At 37.9% G+C, this 27,130-nt stretch overlaps 1 protein-coding gene across 1 annotated transcript; it reads right to left on the bottom strand.

Annotated features, from left to right (window-relative positions):
- Nucleotides 1-15,604: 15,604 nt before the first annotated feature.
- On the bottom strand, nucleotides 15,605-24,764 carry LOC139726300 (phosphatidylinositol transfer protein alpha isoform-like). Its single transcript, XM_071637367.1, has 8 exons — nucleotides 24,750-24,764; nucleotides 22,810-22,994; nucleotides 21,496-21,595; nucleotides 20,198-20,275; nucleotides 19,123-19,203; nucleotides 17,499-17,576; nucleotides 16,312-16,407; nucleotides 15,605-15,754 (listed from the first exon to the last, which is right to left on the bottom strand). Exons 1-8 carry the CDS (start codon nucleotides 24,762-24,764, stop codon nucleotides 15,605-15,607), a joined length of 783 nt encoding a protein of 260 aa, XP_071493468.1.
- Nucleotides 24,765-27,130: the final 2,366 nt, after the last annotated feature.

The following is a 27,130-nucleotide window of genomic DNA, read 5'->3' as shown; positions in this document are numbered from 1 at the left end:
TAATTATCATCTCGTTTAATACTAGTCCTCTTTCTTCAATTCCATTCATAGGATGCCACCATTTAGAAATCAAACTTGATTTTCTGGTACTGCTGACTTTAAAGGTGGTAACATTATTCCTGCCCTGCAGAATTCAGACAAGTTTTTTCCCTTCAGTGACTTTTTTGTAATTGTACTGATTGGCAAATCTGCCACATCTACAAGAAAGACACACACACACACGCGCGCGCGCGCGCACACACACACACAAAGTATGCGCATCTTCATAATCAAGTATATCATTCAAATAGGTCCTTTGATACTTTTATGAAAACAACGAACAGAAGTACTCCTTATCTTATCACGATCATCAGGAATAGTTATGATCATGATCTAAGTCTAACCATTGCCATTATCAATCGTAATCATCATTTCATCCTTAATAACACTATAATTAATGTTGTAATGATTATCATTATCGCTTTGAATACTCAAACAATCGTTGTTTACCTCCTAATCAACGAAATGAAGGAATAGAGTTTCCCATATACATAGACATCAAAAATTGTACACCGGCATACCTTTTTTGTTTTAAATATCTTTTTTCTCCTTCCTCTTGACATGCTTTCACAATACACAAAATTCAATCAAATTATTTTTTTTCAGCACTAGAAGGAGATACATAATACAAGGTGTTTAATTTACCTATTCAACTTTAAAACAATTTGGAAGGACAAATCATTGGATATACATTGCAAAATAATATGTACGAATTGACTTGATACAGAAAGGTAATTTTTGGACACTTTCAGTCACATTTCCAGCAACGTAAGTTTTGCCATACACAGCGTTGATAGTGCGAAGCAGCTCCATATACCAGTTCTTTTCTTTTTTTTTTCTTATTATTATTATTTTTCGATCCTCTTCTCTTTCTTTCGTCTTATTTCTTTTAAAACGCGTACAGCCTGTACGGCGGTCAAGGCATATACAGTAGCAATCACAGACACTGTTGTATACACTGTGTCTTTTGCTTCATATTTTCTATTATTGGTATATAGGTCCTTCTGCGCCTACAGCACTATGTTGTACAGTATGATTGTGATTAAGACAATGATGTACATTATATCGTGAAGATTCACTAAGATTCGTAAAGGCAAGTCCAATCTGCGACATGATTACAGCATTGTCAAAGTACTTTAATCTAAAACATTCGACAACAAGAGTCGATAATAACCTTTCTTTTTTTTTTCGTGAAAATACTTTTAGTGCTTTCTTGTCGCATATAGGCCTACCTGTTCTTTTTTTTAATCAATATTGCGTCATATTATCCGACTATCCTTATACACGTAACCTATACTCGTACCAGAGCATGTTAATAACTTTTGTATTTATACGAAAGACATTATTCAGAGGGGTGAAGGTTCAGATGCAAGTTTCTTCACTATGTTTCCCTCTACAAATTAAATTTGTTAAGATCGCAACTGCTGATCTGTAAATTAACATATAATGGTTTACAGGTGTACATGCAAGACACATTTGGTGTTATTTTGATAAGGCGCTGCCATGGTAATGATAATATATATATATATATATATATATATATATATATATATATATGGGGTTTTTTTTGGAGCGAATTATACAAATATATTGGGATATGTAGGTGATATAATTGTTTGGTGTATATTGATGATGTATGAAAGGATATTATCAAATATATTTATGAGTGGAATAATTATATGAAAGTGAAATACAGCTGTATATTAATAGTTTTTGTATACATGTAGTTGTAAATGTCGGGTTAATGTATTATGTTATTATGGTGCATACGTTACTGTATGTTAATGTGAGTGAGTTTCATTTTGTACTCTATGACATGTCTTATTGTGGTGTACCTGTGATGTATTGAATGTTTATTTTGTTGCGATATCCAATGTATAAAGAATTTCCAGAGTGGACAATTTAAGTATACAATCAATAAATCTCCTCTTCCGTTTATTCTCTTCAGCTTGTAGGCATTCTCTCTCTCTCTCTCTCTTTCTCTCCTTCTTTGATTTTGTTTTTGCTCTAATCCTTTCATTCGCATATTCCCCTCAGTTTAGTCATGTCATGTTGTTGTGTCTCTGTTGTTTGTTTCATTTTGTCTTATTTTTTGTTGAATTATGCATTACGTACTTGTAATTATAATAAGTATTTTTGAAGATATTTTAGAGTGGTCTAAAATCTACAAGCAATGCTTTTTAGTGGACCTCTTAGTTCTCATTTTTACCCTGCAAACATAGCTTTGTAATTCCAGTATGTGTGCATATCTTTATTAGTTTGTTAATTACCATTGAATGTCATACTTTGTAAGGTATATTTTCTTATGATTGCATTTTTGATTTACTTTGTGTTATGTTTTGTTGAAAGAAAAATGAGAATAAAATAAATAAATGAAATGAAATCCACATGCATAGCTCCATTTTAGTCTCCTGCATACACATTAACAATTTGTTTGCAGACTATTAGACCAACATTCTTTTTTATTTTGAACTACAGCTGAACAATCATTTTCTTATCAGAACAAAGCTCACTGAAAACAAAACATAAATTCCACGCTGTACCCTACCAGCAAAACCTCCCTCTCTCTTCTTTCCCACTTCAAGCAGTCTCTTATAAATGTAGGACCTATAACTATAGTATTATCATGCTCTTTCGTTGAATGTGGGCGGGGGGGGGATCAGTCTGCAATTAGCTGATTTCGTTTGTGTATTTTACTATGACAATTATCTTAAATTTTGTATGATTTTTGATAAGTTTGTTTTGTACATATTTGTAGGTTTTAAGTTTTGTACTTTTGTTACCTCATGTTACCTCATGTCATTTGTAAACTTTTGCTATGCTGATTTGTTTTGTTTTGTTTTATTTTTTTTTTGTTTTCTTACTCATTTTCAGTTATGTAACTTTTGTATTGTACAATTCATTGTGTAACGTGTATTTTTAATTCACGGACTGGCTGAAAAACAGCCTCCGGCTGAGCCCGGTACCGTGACAAAATAAAATGAATGAATGAATGAATGAATGAACTATTCTTTGAAGTTTTGTCTATAAATAAAGGCTAATCGCACCACACTGTCTGTGCAATGGCTCCAGATGATCGACTCGTACGTTTTGTGCATGCTATTTAGCTATTTAAATACATTGTCGTATAGGCCCTACAGTAATACATTTCTTCGCGCCACTTGTACGAGGCTATAATATGATTCATTTAAAGGGAAATTATCAGAACGTAAAAATAGGTTTGTCCTTAATATCATTTTTAAAATGAAGAAATAGCTTGCTTAGATTTTTTAGGTTTGGTATAGGCATCCACAATAAACAGATATTATTTTGTTTTTAATGAGGCCTACTCGCACAACCCGGATAAGATCGGCGGTTGCGGAACGTTTCTGCGTACTGCCTATTGTGCGGTATATTCGTTCCGCGGAACTAATCGAGTGGATTCGGCCAGTATCGGTTCCCCCGGAACCCGGAACGGATCGACTGTGACACCGGCAGTGACACGATGAACATGGAACAAATACCCAAGCTCCGAAATTCCGACATTGTTATGTTAAGTAGTCCAAGGCGGACAAGGCGTATTAAATGAAAGGAAGACATTATTCAGAGGGGTGAAGGTTCAGATGCAAGTTTCTTCACTTTGTGTCAGTAGATGACAGGTTCGAGTCCCGCTGGTTCCTTTTTTCCGACATGTTTGTTAATCTACAGATCAGCAGTTGCGATCTTAACAAATTTAATTTGTGGAGGGAGACAAAGTGAAGAAACTTGCATCTGAACTTTTGTAGTGTATATTCCAATTAACAGTGTTGGGATACAACGAGGGTCCGTATATAATGGATTAGATTAACCGGACCAAACGATCTCATTATAATGGAATTCTCCTATATATCCTTTTTTTTAACACTCTTCACACAATATTTAGTCACAAATTTGGCACGGCTATATTGCCGTGAAGCTGCCACTTAATGTCAAGACTGTCGAGCTGTTGCCGTAAAGCTTGAATTTTATTAAGTGACAAAGAAGATGGCGCAGACTCCCCAGTTATCACAGGCTTTACAATTACAAATTATCCGCTTCTGGAAATCTTAAATTAGAATGTGAAATTTCACTTTGTAACGCGAAACTCGAAACTCGGTACGCGATACCAGGGGCGTCACCAGCTTTTTTTCAAGGAGGGTGCGTTTTGACACTAAATGTTTACGAGATTTTTTTGACAGACATTTGGAATATAGGAAGCTCTCAATCCCTAGACTTTTACTGTTTTTTGAGGGAAACCAAGCGGGGAAAGGGCACCGGCGCGCCGGTAGCTAGGATTTCATTTTTTTTTTTTTTTTTTTTTTTGGGGGGGGGGGGGGGGGGTTAGTATGCGAGGGAGCGAGCAAGGGTGGGGGGAGGGTGTGGAAGTGCCGGAGAGGGTTGTACCCCTTATAAATGGATTATGGAATGACGGTGTGAAACGACAAATTACTGGCAGCGATATCAGGAGAATGGCATCACGACTACATGCGAGCGAGCGGAGCGAGCGAGCTTGAAAAATTTGACATTAAACAGTTCCAAAACTGCCGTTTGTAGCCATATTTTTTGCTTTGTAAATTAAGGGGGGCGCACCGGGCGCAACTGCTGGCAATTACTGGCAGCAACATCAGGTGAATGGCATAATAATTAAATGCGAGCGAGCAAAGAGAGCGAGCTTGGAAATTTTGACATTTTACAGTCCAAAAACTGCCATTTGGAGCCATATTTTTTCGCTTTGGAAATAAAGGAGGGGTGGGGGCGCAACGGGCGCAACTGCCGGTAATTATTGGCAGCAACATCAGGAGAATTGCATAACAATTAAATGCGAGCGAGCTTGAAAATTTTGACATTTTACAGTCCCAAAACTGCCGTTTGTAGCCATATTTTTTTTGCTTTGTAAATTAAGGGGGGGGGGGGCGCAACGGGCGCAACTGCTGGCAATTACTGGCAGCAACATCAGGTGAATGGCATAATAATTAGATGCGAGCGAGCGAAGAGAGCGAGCTTGGAAATTTTGACATTTTACAGTCCAAAAACTGCCATTTGGAGCCATATTTTTTCGCTTCGGAGATAAAGGAAGGGTGGGGGCGCAACATGCGCAACTGCCGGTAATTAGTGGCAGCAACATCGGGAGAATTGCATAACAATTAAATGCGAGCGAGTGAGCGAGCGAGCTTGAAAATTTTGACATTTTACAGTCCCAAAACTGCATTTTGTAGCCGTATCTTTTTTTTTTGCTTTGGAAATTAAGGGGGGGGGGCTCACCGGGCGCATCTTACTGCTGGCAATTACTGGCAGCAACATCAGGTGAATGGCATAACAATTAAATGCGAGCGAGCGAAGAGAGCGAGCTTGAAAATTTTACATTTTACAGTCCCAAAACTGCCGTTCTTAGCCATATTTTTTCATTTTGGAAGTTAAGGGGGGGGGGGAGGGAGGCGCACCGGACGCACCTGCAGGCAATTACTGGCAGCAACATCAGAAGAATGGCATAAAGATTAAATGCGAGCTTGAAAGTTTTGACATTTTACAGTCCCAAAACTTCCATTTGGAGCCATATTTTTTCGCTTTGGAAATAAAGGAGGTGGGGGGGGGGGGGGCGCACCGGGCGCAACTGCCGGCAATTACTGGCAGCAACATCAGGAGAATTGCGTATAACAATAAAATGCGAGCGAGCGAGCGAGCTTGAAGATTTTGACATTTTACAGTAAAAAAAAACCAAACAAACAAACTGCCGTTTGTAGCTATATTTCTTCGCTTTAGAATTTAAGGGGGCGCATCGGGCGCAAGTGCTGGCAAATACTGGAATCAATATCAGGAGAGCATATTGATTACATTCGAGCGAGCGGAACGAGCAAGCTTGAAAATATTACATTTTACAGTCCAAAAACTGCCGGTCTTTTCTTAGCCATATTTTTTCGCTTTGGAAATTAAGGGGGGAGGGGCACCGGGCGCAACTGCTGGCAATTACTGGCAGCAACATCCAGGTGAATTGCATAACAATTAAATGCGAGCGTGCGAAGAGAGCGAGCTTGAAAATTTTACATTTTACAGTCCCAAAACTGCCGTTCTTAGCCATATTTTTTCATTTTGGAAGTTGGGGGGGGGGGCGCACCGGGCGCACCTGCAGGCAATTACTGGCAGCAACATCAGAAGAATGGCATAAAGATTAAATGCGAGCGAACGGAGCGAGCGATCTTGAAAATTTTGACATTTTACAGTCCCCAAATTGCCGTTTGTAGCTATATTTTTTTTGCTTTGGAAATTAAGGGGAGGGGGGGGGGGCGCACCAGGCGCAACTGCCGGCAATTACTGGCAGCAACTTCAGGAGAATGGCATTACGACTGATGCGAGCGAAAGGAACGAGCGAGCTTGAAAATTTTGACATTTTACTGTCCAAAAACTGCCGTTTGAAGCTATATTATTTTTTTTTTCGCTTTGGAAATTAAAGGGGGGGGGGGACGCCCGGTGAGCCCGGTGCGCCCCTCTCCCTGGATCCGCCACTGGTAGTCAAGGGTGTGGGTTTATGTTCATGACTGGGGGAGGTATGACCAGCGAGGTGGCGTCGAAGTGACCAAGCGGGGAAAGGATGTCCAAAATCTGCACTTTAGAGCATCCCATAAACTAATCGTGCGTGTTTGTTTGTGTGTGTGTCTTATATGTACAAGGAAAAGTTAGGAATTAGCCCAGGGCAAGTCTTTTTATTGGCAATGCAAGACATTTTTACATAGACTAGTATGTATAAAGCAACACTGCAAAATCAATGATCTAGCTTTGATATAACGAAGAGTAAGGTACAAAAGTATACATTCTACATCACATTGCGCAACATTGTAGCGACTCTTCGTTCGGATGTACTGAGTACACTGCGCACATCCTGCTTATGATTATGCAGAATGCCAACCAGGAATCACGCTGAATCACAATCTTTTGTCGGGTCCGGGCTTTTTGAACAATGTTTCACACTATATTCCTATCTAATTTTGGTTAAAAGGAATCATAGAAAAATATCTTATTTCTTGATCACCCTTTCATTCAAAAGCAGTTTACTAACACTTGAATCACTATTTCGGTAAGTCTTTTTTTTTTTTTGCCAGCGGATTGGGAGGGGGGCGCACCCCCCTCCGTAGTTACGCCACTGCTTTTGGGTGAACTAATTGGACAGATTTCTTGAATTCTAACAAAAAAGCAAGAAAATCTTTTCATTGCGGGAATTATGATTATGTGGGATGGGGCAAACGTGTATAAGTGCTCCGTATCGTACGGATGTACAGTACGGTCGATAAATAGTAAACACTGTAGAATACTAATAGATATGTACAAAATCAGTGCTGCCAGGTGACCAGGGGTGCGAATTATTATTATTATTTTTGTGTGTGTGTGTGTGTGTGTGTGTGTGTGTGTGTGTGTGTGTGTGTGTGTGTCCCTGGTGCAAAATATAAAAACAAATTAGAAAAGAGTAATTATTTAGCGTCCGGCGTTGAGGTCGCTCGCAGACTGATTTTTTTTTTTTTTTTTTTTTTTTTTTTTTTTTTTTTTTTATAGATCTGAAGGGGGGTGCGTTCGCACCCAACGCACCCCCCCTGGTGACGCCCATGGATACTCGATACGCGATACTCGAAACTCGAAACACGAAACTCGAAGTTATAGTATACACACCCAGGGAACAGTTTCATTGATAATCAGTACCAATGTGATTGTCGTTTATACTGTACAGTAAGAGAAGTAACAGAAGTAGAACTTCGTGCGAGGTGCATGGTATTAAGGAATAACACATGTATTATTATTATCAATATTATTAGTAGTAGTAGTAGTACTAGTAGTAGTAGTATAGTACACCCTGTAGAGTAGTAGCAGTAGTAGTAGTAGTTGTAGTAGAAGTAGCAGTATAAGTTAGTGGTAGTAGTAGTAGAAGCAGTATTATATCTAGCCCGTAGTATAGGAGTAGTAGTAGTAGTAATAATAGTAGTATAGTAGTAAAAGTAGTTAGTAAGTAGGCCTATATAGTAAGTAGAAGTAATAGTGGTCAGTGGTGGTCAGTAGCGCGAACAGCAGTTGATAGCAGTAGCGGAGTAGGCCTATAGTTGTTGTTGTAGCAGTATAGAATAGTACTTGACAGTATAGTCGTGGTATATAAGGGTAGTAGTAGAATTCATATAGCTTTAATAGATTTTCATCGCTGCAGCATACAGCAGGATAGTATACACTATATACAGTAGTCGTGGGTCAAGCAGTGAGAGTAGTATAGAAGTATAGTATATGGCTTTATTTTCATCACTATATTGTCATCAATTATGCTATGGCATAATTTGTTTGTAAGATAAGACATGACTACAATATCACACAGGGAGAATAATCCACATAACTCACAATACACGACCTATAAGTAGGCCTATATACCTTATGGTTTGGTAATGATGATAAGAATTGCCATACATCAATAGCCCTAATTACGTTTTGTTTCTCTAGATCGAGAGAAAATGTTTACTTTGCCCATCGTACAGCCCTACTTTTTTCGCACGCCAGTAAAGATTATCTATGATGTTTACATTAATCTCACAATATGGATCTATCTGAAGTTGCTTAGCAAATAGCCTTCATCAAAGTAATCAAGGTTAATTTGTTTTGTCATACGTACTGGCAAGAAGTGGCATGTACTGAGAAAAGATCGATTACAGCACTAAAATGTTGCAGTCCAATTTGAATGTGGTTATTACGTAGACAGGCCCTACATTCTTACTGAATCCAATCACATACAGCCAATCGATCGAGTCTATTCTTCTCCTTTTTTTTTCCCAGTGCACAGGGATATGTATCGATACTCTCGGCGCGGAGCCAAACCGAACTGAGCTACAAAAAGAATAGCGGAAAGGCGACTTTGAAGAACCATGAATGGATAATTATATTATCAGAGCCTCTTTCACCGATGAAAGTGAGACTATAACCATATGATATCAGCTATAGTGGGCTGGAATATGGTTTTATGATGACTTTAATAATATACTGCTAGTGAAGACTGTGTCAGTATTTCTAAGCAAAATCGTATCAAGTGTGTATTTTTAGATTAATAGCTAGGAGTATGTGCACTAAAAGAAATGACCGTGTTACTTCTATACACTTCAAAACCTCACTCATTCCACTGCGCGCACATTTTTGACTCCATAATATTTATTTGCCATCGAAGGAAACACAACTAAAAGTTCATTTGTATTCAAGCAACCGCTAGCAATAGCTGTCTCAGTTTATTTTCTATGAAGTCAATACGTGTATCGGCAATAATGATCCAAACAAATAATGATCCAAACAATTATTGTTTGGATCATTTTCTTGGGCTTTCACATTCCCCCTCATTTTCACTCTATTTCCACCTGTCTTTTCAATCAAGGAGTTAAATTTTGTGCACAAAATCATTCCGGAGCTGTCATGAATTAGAAAGGTTGTTGTTGTTGTTGTTGTTGTTATTATTGTTGTTGTTGTTGTTGTTGTTGTTTTTTTATTGTTGTTGTTGTTGTTACTTGTTTTTAGGGTGACTGTATACACGTGATATAGATCAACGAACATATCCGTAGCCTATAGGTCTACAGGCCTATCATGCATGTATAGACCTAATAATATTACTGAGTAGGCCTGATGTTTGTGTATAAATGGGTGCAAAATAATATGACTAAAGTTTTTCAGCTTTCAAACCCCCTCCCCTTCTACACACCCATAAGGGTCTATGTGCCTAGATATCAAGAGCATGTCTCCGCCACTCCACTTGGTCAAACCATTGACCCTACAAACCTAGCTCATGTCTCCCCACCCCCCTCCCCCCCCCCGTCCCCTCTGGCTTTCTCTCATAAAAACATACTACTGTAAATGTCTCACCATTACGTCATCGACAGAGTTTCTTTCGCTGATCAATGATCGCGCTGTACCGTGTACTTGTTCCCGATAGGGAACGATGCGACGAAAGAGGGCCTGTACAGCAGCACGAAGGAACTACCCACACGGTATTTCGCGGAAGACGAAGAATTACGATCACCTTGTAACCGAGAAACGTAGCCTCACGTTTAGTACACCGTCAATAGTTCCATTCCCAAGAGCCCGAATTACGCCGTACAATTTTACGTTTTGCGGTCTATTTCGAAAGTTCGCCACTCAGATTCATGTTGCGATCTAAAGTATAGACGGGTTTTGTCATACGCGGTCGTTATGTTGTTCGAATAACTTTCGATCAGTACAATATATTATGCAAAGAAGCAATTGCATAAATGATACGAGTGTGATAAAAGCCTTAACCCTAAAAAGGCCGGGGGGGGGGGGTGTTGAATCAACCCCCCCCCCTCGACATTTTTCGCGACTATTCCGCCGCGCGAAATTTTTGGACCGCGCCGTTCGCTGACTTTTTACCGTTAAAGTCTCGCACATCTTTTGACACTATTTTCGCGAAAATCGCGCATACCGTTACGACGCTGCATGACCTTTTATACATGCCTGTCAGACCGAAAATGGCTCAAAAAGTGATTTGTGTATAAAGTCTATGCAAATAGAGTTTTCTCACCTTATTCATAAAGATATGATTATTTTCACTTTCATAGGCTGAAATCAATTAATGTTAGCATAATTATGCTTGAAAAAGGTTCTGTCATAAATTTTGTGGAAAAAATGATAAAACAAAAGGTCGAAAAACAAGGAAACACATAAGAAATTCATAAAACAATAAAATACATAAGAAATTAAGTTTAATACCAGTTCTTTTTTTCGAGTACATTGTTAGGAATGCTACGAATAATGTTATCACCAAAAATAGGATTTTAGGAGCTTTACTTTCTGATTTAGAGCAAAATGTATGATTTTATGCATATATTAGCATGATTAATTAATATAATGAAAATTTCCATAGTGTGGTAGATTACGCCACAGGTAATGCATGTGCCAATTTTCATGGCGATTGCGCGATCGACGGCCGATATGCCGGGGGGGGGGGGGGGGGGGGTGGGTTGAATCAACTCCCCTAGGCCACAGAACACCCCAAAAAAGCCCGGCCTGGTTAGGGTTAAATGGCATGAAAACGTTTCATCCTACCGGGGAAGGGCATGTATCAATAATTATATAATAATATTATATACATATACATACATACATGAATCTATATGCGTGAAGAGTTTATCGCCATTTTCAAACATTTTGAATTAGGTCCAACATAAGACAGTAGAGCAATTTAAAACATTTCCAGTGATACCTCACTTGTAAAATAACAAAGCCTCTGCTTGAAGTTATGACGAAATATATGATTTTCCTTTAATTTTCCGTGTTTAGCAGCTTTGATTGCGAATATCTCAAGTTGACAAGAATTGAGTTAACGCGACTCGTTTTGCGCTTAAACTCCTCATATGGTGTATATTCTCCCCAGCTCTCTCTCTCTCTCTCTCTCTCTCTTATATATATATATATATATATATATATATATATATATATATATATAATGTACTTATTATATGTATATATATATAATATATGCGTATGAAGCGTTTTATCACAAAACGAGCTAACTCCATTTGCAATTAAAGCTGCTAAAATCACAAAAATATGGGATATTTTTATTCATAACGTCTAGAATATTCCTTGTTATGATACAAGTGAGTTACTATGGCAACAACCTACATGCTGTAAGCTGATTGGCTATTGCCTGGCGAGGTATCACCGAAAAGGTTTTGTTTTGCTCTATTATTGATGCAGACATGGGTATACGTTAAAATGTTTAAAAATATCGCTTAGCTCATTTTGGCATTAAACTCTTTGTATGTTTATCAGCTCATGCCACAATCACTTACAATTCAAGAAAAAATAAATTCCCCTCAGGCACCAGAATAACACTCAGAAATTACACAACGATGTCCTCTAACTTTTAACTGAAAACTTTATGAAACATACTTGATAGCGTTAGCTTTACAGTGTATCTGCCTGTATGAGCATTAAGTCTTTAGGCCTATTTAATCTAGATGAAACAGATATCAATATCATTATTACATGGATAATAATAACGTACTTAGTATTTACTTTAAAACTGCACGGACGTGTAATACATGCAATCATACCAATGACTTGTGAATACAATTTTCTATTGGGTTTTGTTGGGAGTCTTTTTTTTTTCAATCCCTAGATCCATTGAAGAGATTTTAAAAGGCATTTATACGTCATTAGAACTACACTGCAAATAAAAATGAGTGTCTAGTAATGAATAATACATTGTTCTTTAAAGAAACATAGTGACGAACGAGTGTTACAAAATAGAACACAGAAACGTTGGATTTTACTGTTCCCCGCCTAGTACTATGAAAATTATCTCTGCTAGCAACACATACGCATACACAATTACATTGAAAAACTATTATTACACACTGCAATGCTAGTACATTTCTTTCCCATTAAGCACTGTATATATAGATATCGCTTTAAAGGTATAATTTACCATTTGCAGATGACACAAATTAAAACCCAACATCAGTGCTTCAAAATAGTTCTAAAATGTGAGTTACAGGGATATAAGAAACAACCAATGTAAAAAAGGAAAAATTGAACCAGAATAATCGATGTTAAGGACTGTTAACTGTTTAATACGTTATAATAAAATGTTTCCAACCGCCTACAGTTATGTTTTAATGAGAGAAAATAGTGATATCTTCTTATATTTTATGCTTCATTGCAAAAAGTTCATATGGTAGGATGTTTTGTGATATAACTGACCTACACGATCCATATGCATTAAAAGTGATATCTTGAACATTGTTTGAATCACTGCTCCCAGAGGTAAACAGGACCTTTAAGCAACAATATGAATTATGCATTGTTATTAGATAATGTGACAGGTTAGTGCGCGCTATTCCAATCATTAGTGTCTACTTACAGCAACGAAAGGACTGGGATATGGACATGGACATAAATTACAGAACTACTAACAGAACAGGACTCGGTCAAGTATAACATGGACATAAATTACATAATTACTAACAGAACAGGACTCGGTCAAGTATAACATAACATGTACATGAACATGTTTATGAATACAAGTCATGTAAGTATGTATGTATGTATATATACGTATGTAGATATTCCTATGTGTACGCCCATATGCCAACAAAAAGGATTTCCTAAATGGACAATAAATGGATTTGACTGAATCTGAATTATTATAGGAATCCATCATTCTATTATATCGTAATTGTTCACACTGTTCCACCTGCATGGAACAACAAGAATGCGAGTACTATAATTGATGGACATTTATAACTAATGTACGAAACTTTTCCACTTAGCTTACCATGAATATACGTTACTATAATAATACCTACAACATTCGATACATTATTATCAAGGCCTAATATAATTTCTAACTTTCGCTTCAGACCCGACACCAAGAGAATCTTCATAGATACGAGTGTTGATAGGTAAAACATGAACAGGAGAACACGACTCAAGTAAGATTCAGTTGGTTTTTAACCCTTTGAAATTGTTTCAATCCTGCAACACCCAAGTCAATTCAGCCTCATAGGGTAAGTGCATAGTTTTAAAAGTAACTCACCAACCATTGAATACAAAACTATTATTTCCTCTTTAATCAAACTTCATCCAAAATATACATTTTTCTTTCTTTGTCATCATTTTTTTTGGAGTGTGTGTGTGTGTGTGTGTGTGTGTGTGTGTGTGATAACCTGGAGAGAACCGTCTTATTGGGTAGTATTCATTATAGCCCGAAGGTTCGTTATTCCGAAACGCACATATTCCGTATACCTTGATCTTCGTTAAACCGGATATACTGTGATGTGTGATCTTCATCCGAAGCTTCGTCAGCCTGAAAATGAAATAAGGTTCGTTTATCCGAACATGGAAAAAAGTGTGTACAAAAGAACATTATTTCATTTTCGGATTAGCAAACTTTACACGCCTTCGGAATAATGAGTTATTTTTTGTTTTTGTTTTTGTTTTTTCAATTTTGCAATTACGAACCTTCGGAATAACGAACACTTCGGAATAACGGGGTTTCGGAATAACGAATTGCAACTGTTTTATCTGTAGGTGTGAAGCTTTCACTCTTCCCCTGCCAAGAACAATGACATAAATGGGGGAGGGGTTAAACTAACGCGAACGATAACATCGACGATGTCACAAGCAAGTACACGGATGCATTGCATATCAATCAACGACGACGACGTTTCTCCGTCGTTTCTCCGACGTTGCGCGATGTTGGTCGTTTCATGCATTACAGGCATTACCTCTGTTTCTGTCCAATAATTTGAAAGGTCAAACTTGCAATAAACCCCAAACTTGTGCACTGCAGATATTCTTGTGTCAGCTTATTCTTGTCGTGTGTCGGAAAAGGACATTTCATACCATCGTAAAGCTCGATGAAACTTTCCGGATGGAGCCGAACCCTTCGCCTACTTTTCCATCGTGCCTCTGACAGTCCCCTCGTTTATCATCTATCATATAGGAGACAAAACCAAACGAAGGAATAGATCTATCAATGTCACGTAAATCTCTTACATCTGTGAATGATTTCTTATGGAGGCATGTGTGAAAAGTAAAACGTTAAATCTCGAAATAGGAAAGACACATATGTGTTTTGTGTGTCTAAACAAAACATCTTCATAATCTTGATGCACTCAATTGTATTGAATGCTGAAAGTATTATACACACCTTTTTTCTAGAATAAGATACCGTGCGTCATGTTCAATACAGAAAAGTCTCACTAATTTAAAATTTAACTGAAACATATTTTAATTCTTTCCCTTCATCAGCCACAAAGATGTTTATTCTAAGCTGGTATTCGTATCAATTTCCCCTTATTTTTTCCCCAACATCTTTGCTACTACAAAGTGATGAGGCACACGAATGTCTCTTTGTACAGGTGTGCGGTTCTTTCACTGGGAGGGATATGGTGATCTAGTCTACAAACCTTTCTTCGTGAGTGCAATAATCTGAATCATATGGCCTACAACCTACATGACCTACTGTATCATTATGGCCCACGAAGTCTACTTCCCACACTTAAAAAAAGAAAAAAAAGGCACGTCTTTTAAAAGATCTATGCCATTTTGGGGGTCATCCATTTCGTGATTGTGCCATGTTTCCATTGTACGTATCAGTGTGACCTTAATCACAAAACTCCTATGAATACAAAAACTTAGTAGGGGTAGGTGGCCAACTTTTAACTAGAGCCTACAGAAAGAAAGCATAAACAGCTGAAAACCACCGTAGCTGCAATCACGAACTGCGCAAAAGTTGTAACGCGTATCGAATCGACATCTTTCAGTCGTTATTCATATCAACAGAAGATAATATCAGATATACTGACCATCACACGACACGGATAACTATTATTATTAATCATTTTATTTTACCGCACTCCCACTAAATAATTTATGCACAGAACGCGATGAGAGCACGATGACGTCATAATGGCCTCACAGCTCTATACCAAGGTTTGTACAAAAGACACCTAACATGAGATCGTCTATTTATCTATAAAATATGGACCCTCCCTAACAGTTTCCAGACAAACACTTAGGATCTTTAGGTGTCTTCTCTTTAAGCATATCTGGCGTGGTCTGGTACCTTTTGCAAGTCTCTCTGGGTCTTCTCTTCCATCGCTCGAATGTCCTCAATCGTCATCCCATGCCATTGGTCCATTCGACAGAAAAGTTTGCGATGAAGGTTTAACAATAAACGCCTCTCCGCCTGTGTAGATGAAAAAAAAATCAACAAAAAAGGGCGAATCCAGGAATTCAATAAAGAGGGGGGGGGGTAGCGCAAAAATATTCCTGGTGCCACTTCCAAGTTTAATCAGCTGAAAAAAAAAAGGGGGGGGGGGCTCCGCGCAATATCTCATGCCACTTCCGGGTTTCATCGGCTGACAAGCCAAAAAAAACAGGGGGAGGGGGTTCAGGGCAATTTTCTTGTGCCATTATAATCGAAAATTAAAGGGGGAGCGCACGCGCCCCTTTAATTTCCTTTATTTTAAGAAAAATGACATGTGGGAGCAGCCGGTGCGCTCCTCCACCCCTCCCCCCCCCCCCCTTCCATCCACCACTGACACTGTACAGAACATATAGTCGTGTGTTGGACAATGACACAATATCTGTACACTGCTCAGCGAGTGAGAATATGTCTGCACTTGGAGTGATTAAACGTTGTAATACCTTTTCTTTTCTTTTCTTTTTCTTTGTTCACCTCCGAAAAGCCTTAGATATTAGTAATCTGTATCGTTTATCCTTGTCGTGACGAGAAATACCTACCCTTTTCATCACACTCTCCACTTTCGTTTGGAGACCCCACCACTTGAACTCGAAGGAGACAAGTTTGTAGCAGCACATTATTGGATCCTGCGTCTCCTGTATAGAAGAGAAAGAAGACCATCCCATTACAATAAGAAGGAGATTATCAAGCCGCCATCAACAACGGTTGTATTAAGTGACATTTTACATGTCTTATACATAAATTAACAAGAATTCATCATCGTATAGTGGACCCTGCCGTGACTTAATAATAATAAAATACCAATGATAGTGTCTTATTTACCCAGGGTAGCCTCTTCAGTGTAACCACTGCTCTACCAGAGGGCCCTGCCATTATTGTTACCCTATCGTTGCCAGGTACTCATTTATACACCTGGGTTTAGAAGGACATCGTGGGTAAAAGCATCTTGTCCAAAGACGTAAGCACAGGGTGGGATTCGAACTCAATCTAACGGACAATGACAAAAAGGAATGAATAATTTTGTGTGCGATTGTATTTACCTCTGAAAACCTCTTTCGCGTATAACGGATACTCTAGGGGAGAACTTTACGTCATTCTTAGTCCAGCATTACCAGGTATATCCATTTTGTATCAAAGGGAGCGGGCAAGTATAAATAGACCTTCTTGCCCGAGCACAATTTTGTGTCTTACGTGTTTTTTATAAAGTACTGTATTTGTAAACTTATTTTCTAGACCCCATCGGAGACTCATCTTCCGCATAATTTCTCAGGTAATTATTGGAAATTTGGTAAAACGATATGCATTTTGTTACTGGAATTAATTTGCACATTTATTTTCCTTCTTGGAATCATGTACATTGTAATCTGTATACTGATATTTCATTTGATATTACTTTAAAGAATCTTGATTTATGTATGAAAATGTGTTGGAAGAAAAATAAAACAAACAAACAAACAAACTAGCAATGTCAAGTTGGAATCGCACGAAAAAAAATCAATCAATCAATTAATGTATTATCGCAAAGTTTTGCGCAATTCCTCTCAGAGATAATAGGGAGCTTTAGATTTTAGACGCGCGGACGTTCAGAGGGAAAAAAACATGTTCTGAGCGTGTGCAGAAGCGTGCGTCAACTTGACCCGCGCTTCTGCGCACGCTCAGAACATGTTTTTCCCCCTTTGAACGTCCGCGCGTCTAAAATCTAAAGCTCCCTATTGTCCTCGCTCACCTTCCAATCCTCGACCAGCGAACCACGCCCAGTCTTCTCAGATGTAAACTTTGTCGGATCTTCGTCTTCTTTGTAGTCCTACAGCACAAGATATTGAGGAATATAACATAATTTTTTTATTACAACTTGACTTTATCACTGCGAGGACACTGCAGTTTTGCGTAAAAAATGGCAAACAATATCCAACAGCCATATGACAGGCAAGCAATAATCAAGCTATAATTGTTTGTTTGTTTTTATTTCCGTCTTCAGATAAAAAAGAAATAAATACACACAAGTTGTATATACAATCATTTACGTAACAGTATGAAGAAACGAGGGTTTGCTCGTTCAGCCATATCTGCAAAATATGACTGTTCTTGCACAGGGTCCTAAATTTACATTACAAGAATAATACAATGTATACACAAAACATGAATAAAAAAACGCTCAATGAAATCATTTACAGAACTGGCACAGTGAGAGTCAACAACAATCAGAGACAAGTAAAGAAAAACAGAGCAAGGAAAAGAAAAGAAGAGGAAGGGAACAAACCTAAAAAAAAAGAAGAAACATGACTCATAAAATTTGGGAAAAAGTTCTTCATATAAATCATCCTACTCATGATATTTTTTCTATAGGATTGATGAATCAACTTTTTATTCTGTACCACATGTTATACAGTGTTAAAAGATATTAACAACGGGTCGATAATTATGTTCCATGCATGGGTATGAAAACGTATTTTAGGTAAGCAATGCGCGCAATAATGTTGTCGAATATGCACTATGCGTGCATGATCGTCACCAATAACCACACCACTGCCAGCTGAGTGTGCATTTTTACGGGCTGGGTGGTGATACGGCACTACGAAAATTGAAGCAGCTGGCAATGACAGTTATAGAGCACGCATACCTTCTCAAAGTAGGCCCACTAAATTTTGTCCTAAGCTGATGAAAGCATTATAATGAAATGCCAATTCGGGTAATTCATAAATCCCTATAGACTTGGTGCTGAAAGCGAGTTTTCAAAGCTTTTCGGTGAAATATTCTTGTATGTACGTTCCCTACCCTGCTAGTCACCGTCCATAATCACTGACTTCAATGTTAAGCAGCAGCTCGGTTTATAAATTCACCATGAATATGAACAAATCAATTTATTTTGGTCCTGCGTTAAACGAGATTTCCACTGGATTGCGCGATAGAGTTGATGCAAAGAGATTTTTCTGCCTCTACTCATAAGCTCCTGGTGTTCATATCAAAATTTTGTCCGATGATCGCACCTCATGCGGGTTGTTCGATACTCTGAGTATACATGAGTGCCGATGAACCTCTAGTCAGCTATCCCTGTGCCAATATTATCATCATTATATCACGCTCTACCTTTATGACATTTCGAGCACTCTGTACTGAAATAGCTTTCACAAAGTGAAAGTATATATTATATAACGTAATATATAATATACCATATACTATATATAATATATGATACATAACATATTATATATAACATATATATAATATGATATATAATATATAATCAATCTGTAACATATTTGTCATAGATAGAACGAAGGGGGAGGAGAGAGAGAGACAGAGGAGAGAGAGAGAGAGAGAGAGGAGATTTTTCAGAGTTGCCTTCTTACCGTCTTACTGACTGGATCATTGGCGATGTCAATGAAATCAATCTGTCTCTTACTCAGTAAGTTCGGGGGTAGTTCGTGAATCTAAACGCAACATTTGAAATGAAAATAATTATAGAATTGTACAAAAGTGTGCCAACAAAGGAGACAACATCCAATCTCGGAAAAGAGAAAACCTCTATACGCAAACAAAAACAAAATAAAAAACAGAAACAAAACACCTCGACAGTTACTTATACGTTCCATTGCCTATTTGCATGTTACGTCAATGAAGCTTGCAACATCTTGCAACATGATCTCGTCTATGTGTAAATGCATATCTTTCTCCGTACATCAATGGTTTAAAAAAAATGAAAGAAATAATGTGTTGAACTACACATCAAATCTCATAAAATATCTTTTTGTTATACCTTGAGTGGGACTCATGGTAAAAGTCTTCACCGCATAGCTCAGTTCTATTGAGTTACTGGCACAGTTGGTCAGGTAAGGCAGTAGGGCTAATTTATGCTACCTTAACAATACTGGAGATTCATACACATTTTGATATCATCTTTACGCTCTTAGTGCAACTTACCATTACCAATTGATTTGTGAATACACAAACCACCAACGATTTACCCATTCAAAGTCTTGACAGACTTGTGAAGTTATCTATCTATTGCAAATGTCTTTTTGAGCAACAATTAGCACTCTTAACATTAGTCATCCTTTGTTCATCCTCTAATTAGTGGATAACTTATGGAAATTACCCATACACCATATTGCGTGTCAATGCCTAGCTGCTTGGGATTACGAAAAGATAGTCTTCGCGATACAATTTTTCTCAGTGATTAAACATTGATCTGTAATCATGATTATAGATAGATCTACGCTATTACGGAACCGATGAATGCAACAAGCAAGTCAAGCGGGGTCAATGCTATGAGGATATAAAGCGCCTTGCCAAAGGGGCAAACCGCTGCCGCTCATCATAGGGGACTCGAACCCGGGAACTCTTGGTGAATACTCCGTTATGCCATCCACTGATTCACAACATGTCCTCGTGATGCGTGGAACACCTTTGTGGTATCATACTTACGTTCTCCTCTTTCCCTTTGCCCTCTGCGTAGATTGTATCAATCATGAATTTCATACCGTCCTTCATGTAATCGGGGTTCTGTATTGCAGAACAGAATTCAGTAGCAACAGCAAGTTCGTGGTAATGTTGTAATTGATAGAAAAAATATAACCAGTACGGTAAAGAGAATAAAATTGCAGATGAGATGGTGTTGAAATTCAGGAATAATGAAGAATACATAATCATCGACAAAGATTATCGGAAAGAGATATAGGAAAATTGATATTGCAATCGATATTGCCCGATTCCTTCCAATATCCACTGGCACCCTTTCCTCATCCCAATCTATTCCTGATAGATAATTTGCAGAAATGCATGGCTAGTGTTTAACTGCATTTCACGGAATGTTGATGTATACAACTAAGTCAGGGTCCACAAGCATCGACATCAGTGCACTTTGATGCTTCGGTTATTGAATGAAATTATACGTGTATGTATAGTTTCCTATATTATACTTTATTATGTATTTTCTAGAAAATAATGAAATAATAATTGTGTGATATATACTGCACTATATTTTTTTACTTACATTTTTGTGGACGAATGAAAATTAATCTTATTTAAACCGAAAACATACTACGATACATCCTTTAAAGAACCACATCATATTCTTGTCTATGTCATTATCAGTATATTATTATCAATATCATATAACATCATTACTATCTAATGGCTGGCTTTTTAATCAATAATTTGTCACCATCTGTACTTACTTATTTTTAACATCGCAGCTGTTCTATTCTGTTGCTGTTCTATTTATAGTTGAACAAACATAGAAAAAAAACAAAACATGCACTGGCAATCGAAACAGCCATCTACTAGTACTGCTTTCCGATCAGGGACGCAGTATATTATATACCACCAGGCTATTCCTGTAGGTTGCCTGCAGTGTCACGATGAACTTGGAACAAATATACCCAGGCTCCAAAATTCCGACATCTCGTTCTTTCATCATGGCCATCATCGTCATCATCATCATCATTATTATCATTATTACATCATCATCATCATCATCATTACAGCATCATCATCATCATCATTAAAACATCATCATCATCATCATCACTATCATCATCATCATCATCAACAACAACATTACATCATCATCATCATTACAGCATCACCATTATTATTATTATCATTATTATTGTTATTATCATTATTAATATTATCATCATCATCATCATCATCATCATCATCATTATCACTGTCATTTTTTTTTATGTTATTCCCAAGGAAGATCTTGCATGTTTGCTTACCGATATTTCGGTGTGGACAAATGGAAAACAATTCCAAGACTTCTCATGAATCTCGAGTGAACCTTTCGGGGCCAGAAGGCGAATGAAGGCGGGAACCTTACTGTGGTGATGATAAATGAAGAGTTTATCTCACAACGTATAGAGTGAAAATGCTCAATTATTTTTTTTTATGAATATCGTCATCCTTCAAGTGGTACCTATGAGTCTTTGTTCAAGCAACAGTAATTTTGTTTATTGGCTTGATTTAAAAAGATACTGTAATAGAATTGCTATATTTTACGAATGATAGCTTTAGAGGCAACCTCAAGATAAAAGCACATTGTGTAGAGGAGGTTCCAAAGGGGAAAAAAGGAATATATAAGAATACTACTGATTAAACTTCAGATCCCTAATTTCACCCAATCTGGTCATCCACAAATTCACCCATCCACTGTCCACGCGTTGCGGGGAAAGTCAACTTTTGAATCGTATACTGCAATCGCTTTGAGTCTTGAGAAATGATTACGTGGGTACCAAGTTTGACATAACAGTATCGCTTGATAGAGAAATGATGGTCTGATTATAATCATTTTTTTCACAAATTTTCATTCTCTATATACCTTTAACAGATGAATTCTGTGAAGTTTGGTATAAGTAGGACCCTAAGGTTGAGGCTTGAAAAGTTTGCTCATGAGGAACAAAAAAAAATTGCACATGATGCACAACGGATAAAAATTAAGAGATTTTAATAGCTCATCATAGGTGTAAGTGTGAGACGGTAATCGCACCCGCAGCCTTTGCCGAATACGTTTTCTAAAGTCTTATACAGCTTAGTAAATTTGAAAATGTATTTATCGCTATTGATCTATTGGAATGACAGGTTTAAAAGCAAAGATGAGGTGGTTCTCAAGGAATAACTATCCTCAATAATATTGCTTTGAGGGGATGCTGTTCTTCTTTTGAGGTACCCAATAACGCATCGAAACTTAAGGAAAAAAATTTTCTCTCTCACTCTCAGCTCTAACAGCTCTCAATTCAAACATTTTGCCGGGTTTTTTTTATTCTATGTGTGCAACTCCTTGCGCATGCATCTTTTTGAGATGTTCACATGAATCAGGCAAAATAGCGCTCGCAGAAAGACATCAAAAATCACATCAAGGGATTTTGCAATACTGTTTTCCAAGTTAAGGGCCGTACGTACGTCTTACAAATTAATCATTTATTTACAACATAACTTCAATCGTGGGAAAAATAACGTATACAGATATATAGGTGTTTAAAACTTTTGACTGGACTACATATATACACAAGACATGGACAGGGTGTGGAATTCACCTTGAAATGTGGTAGATCTTATGAGTGTACTGCCCTTTTGCTGTCTTAGGTTGACCACTGATTGTGTGGACGTCGGGGAAACGTGTTGCGTCGAACGGCACATTCTCGACTATCTCCACGCCTTCTCCTCCTCCCGTCTCATCCCGGCTCGCTTCATCAATGGCATAGAGATGACCAATACGACACTACAAACAGTGATTACACAAATATACAAAGAGAGAGATGTAGAATTATACTTGTATAACAGTATTATATGTGATATATATATATATATATATATATATATATATATATATATATATATGCTGTATACTGACATCAAAGGACTTAACCACAACATGGCAGGACGGTGCAAGGACAGTAAATCTATTGACAGCAAATCTTGCACATATAGACGTGGCTGGTGGTTGGGTAGCACCCCTTTAATCATCAAGCTTTCGGGCGAAATGCCCTTCTTCAGGATCTACACAGTCAATGACAACCTATGAATATATACATATAATATTATATATATATATATATATATATATATATATATATATATATATATCACCTGCGTGCTCTATTTCAATTAAATGATATACGACAAATTAAATTCCTTCACCCAAATTACTGTGCAGCTATAATGCTTATGTAAGGATTATATTTCAAGTGGCAAATGGCTTAACAACCACACCACTGTACAGTGTATTGATTCTACCAGAAACATGGTCATAGGGGATATGATATCATAAAAGAAAAAAAAATGGGGTACAGAGATAAACTCACCATTTCTTTATGTTGAAATATAGGCCTTTAGTTACAGTTTATCATCATACAGCCGTCAGCGACTGGATTAGCATGATCATGACTGTGAACATGTAACATTCGTAAACAAGCCACAAAAAATGCCTCTGTTTTCCCATGCACGTGTATCACACAAATATGTTCAGCATAATTGTTAGAGCTAAAAAGTTTGCTTATATTAGTAATCTCTGTGCTATAGAACCCAGAGTGCAGTGCTTGACAAACCCAAAGTCGAGGTTGAGGCGAATTCTCATGACGTATAACTTCCCAAGGCAGCATTTCAAACATTTTTCGATGGACATTCTGCATGTCCCCTCTCTCGTTATTGGCCAGTCAGCCTACAACTTGAAAATGAAACTTTTTCGGGTCTAGTTTTTACACTCGGGGCAACCACTTTCATACAAACACGCAATAACGCACACAATAGCATTATCTACCGTTGGGCAATTAACGTATAAGACACACTTAATACACACAACATCCAACCATAATCATACATTTCATTACACCTTTACACTGTGCAATAACGGTACGGCTGTTACGGCTGATATAGATCATGATCTTCATTATTATACAAATAAAGAAATATTCTGTAAATTGTACGAATCAAAAACATTCATTACTGTTTTATAATATAACACCTAAAAAAGATCCTTGGCATTTGATATTTCATTAATCTAGAAACAAGAGAGAATCTGAGATCGAGAGAGTGCTCACTGAGCACTTTACGCTATCGCGCTGTCGCATTGATACACACACTGCAAATTCAAGCGTTTTACACGCGTAGTGTGCCGGGCTCTCGACGTGCGTGCAATGGAGTAAATCGTATAATGGATCCAAAGTTGCACGGTAAATGGAGCCACAATATTTTGCACGGATGATGACGTCATATAGTGAAATGGACTAAATGATCAACGTCAAACAACCAATCAAATGACAAGGATCTATTTAGGCGTCATATAACACGTGATTATGGTGGAATATCGGTTTCACGAAGAGGAAAACTCAAGTTATACCAATACCATAGACGGTACATTTATCTGCAAGAGCTTTCCTCAGGAAAGTCTCAAAAAACGATAACGTTAATTTATGTATAATTCATTGTTAGACACCACGTTGCTAAGTGTTTCAGGGTATGATCACATCACACATACCTCATCTGGCGTCATAGGAAGCAATATCCGACTGCAACAAGAAAAGAGAGAGAAATAGCCGGCATTGCTCAATATACGTACACAATTCTATATATACCACCTGTGTACTGTTATACTTGTATCAATATTAGTTTAGCAAAATGAAGCAAGTTGTCAAATCATGCGAAGCCGAGTATAACTGGTTTTTAGATTGAACAAAGCAAACAGCATGTTACTCCGATGTAATGTTCTAAGCAGAATTGCTCTCTTCTTATAGTTACTGATCAAGTGAGAGATGTGAAAGTTGAAATGTCATGATATCATTTTATTACTCGAGATTTATTACCAGGGAGCTTTAGATTTTCGCGACGGGGACGTTCAGAGGAAAAACAAAACAAAACATGTTCTGAGCATGCGCAGAAGCGCCCGTCAAGTCGATCTACTTTTAGCTTGCATCGTCACTACGCGTTCTGGGCTATTTCTACGTGGGCACAATTTGCGACGTAGAGAGCTACTTCATGCACCCATATATATATGTATATATATATATATATATATATATATATATATATATATACGTTGCGTCCCAGCGTACTAGCAATCTAAAGCTACTTTTCAACACGACGCAAGGGAGAGGAGAACGTCCATCTCAAGCGTCGTCTCAAGCGTCCGCGCTGCAACTGGGGCGCGCGCGCCGCCGCCGAAGAGGTCGCCCCTCCCTTTCTTCTATCTGTCTCTCTTGCTGCATTTTCTCAGCCTCAGGCCTGTCCAGTCTCGTATAATAATATTGTCTTCTCTTCTTTATTCTTCCTCATTTCCTCTTCCTCTCACCTCTCACAACAGGGAGCTTTAAATTGGCGACGCGGCCGTTAGGACGACGGTTGCGTTAACTAATTTCCTGCATGTCTCCATGCATCGTGTGTTGCAAAGTAGCCTTAGATTTCTCGAAGAGGCAAGCTATACAAATTACCAGCGCTCCCGTAATTAAGTCGATCGTTACAATGACATGAAGTCAGCTCTCTGCGTCGTGAATATGAGCGGACGCTAAAATAGCTTAGAACCGTCGCGAAAACTCAGACGAGAGTTTGATTTTGATAAGCGGTCTTGCGTATTTTTTTTTTTTCATTTACATTTAACGTAGGCGTCGAAAATCTAAACGTCCCTTATTATACTTTGAGTATAACCTTTAGAATCAGGAGGTTCTTCGTTCGAGCCTTGCCGGTATGTACGCCAAAGGTACATGAATACGAGATTCCTTCGTTCTAGCGTTCTCGTAGGGCAAGATATCGTCCTTGACACAATGGATGCCATCCTTCATAATTATAGGTGTTTAGATTGCCATGCTGAGTTAACTAAGGGTAACTTTTTGATCGAACGAAAAAAATGCTTTTCGCTGTAATGGTTAGTTACCATGCGCAAAAGACAGTATAATTTAATTCCATAACATTTTATTTTGTTGCTGCGAAAATTTCTGCCATAAAATATCTGCACGCTAAGCCAAATATAAATTCTACTCATAAACATAACCCTATATAACCCTTATCCTAATTCTCACATCCAACTAAATCTAACACCCTATCACAACCCTATTATCCCTAACCCTAAGTCCTTTGAGAAAATAAGACCGGAGCAACTGTCTCAGGAGTGTGTCACCGTATTTGATGTTTATATTACCGTACAGTTCTGTTATTGTATCACACTGCCCTATAAAACCTTCTAAGCATATACACAATGTAGTGTACTGTATGTATATAGTCCCTGCGAAGATATCTGTCATGTAACTGAGAAATAATAGATTTTCTCTTTGATATCTTTTCTCTTTCATATCATGAAAATGAAAGTTGAATGGTACATAGAATTTTGCTTCGAATAGGTGCGTACTATGAACAAACAAACGTATACGGGGGGGGGGGGGGTGGTCCGCAAACATAACAAAGGTACAGTTTATCAGGCGCCAGTGGGTTTTACACCCGAGTCCCTCCGTCTAGTCCTTCGATGCGCATTTACGGCAGCACACTCGAATTGTCTCCCGTTCAGTTGGAGGGCATAATGCTTTACAACATTCTATACACTTAAAGTAGTAGTGCTGTTGTCATATCGCTACATTCAATACAACTATAACTAAACGCTTTGCCTAACGCATTTGCTATTAATCTGTGATACCTATACTTTTTTCCCTGCACCGACAAGTTGCTTTTGTTGTGGTGGTGCTAGTTGCTGTTGGTGTTTGTGCTTTGGGCGGGTTTTTGTTTGTTTGTTTGTTTGTTTGTTTGTTTGTTTGTTTGTTTGTTTGTTTTGTTGTTGTTGTTGTTGTTGTTGTTGTTGTTGTTGTTTGGGGGGGGGTTCCCTGTGCTCGATGTCCCTTCGCTCGTTTGTTGTCGTCAATTTTATATACAGAAACG

This window comes from Diadema antillarum, unplaced genomic scaffold (genome assembly GCF_040938485.1).
Source record: "Diadema antillarum isolate AM-2024a unplaced genomic scaffold, OU_Dant_1.0 seq00000082_RagTag, whole genome shotgun sequence".
Taxonomy (NCBI): Eukaryota; Metazoa; Echinodermata; class Echinoidea; order Diadematoida; family Diadematidae; genus Diadema; species Diadema antillarum.
This window is presented reverse-complemented; position numbering and strand designations above follow the sequence as displayed.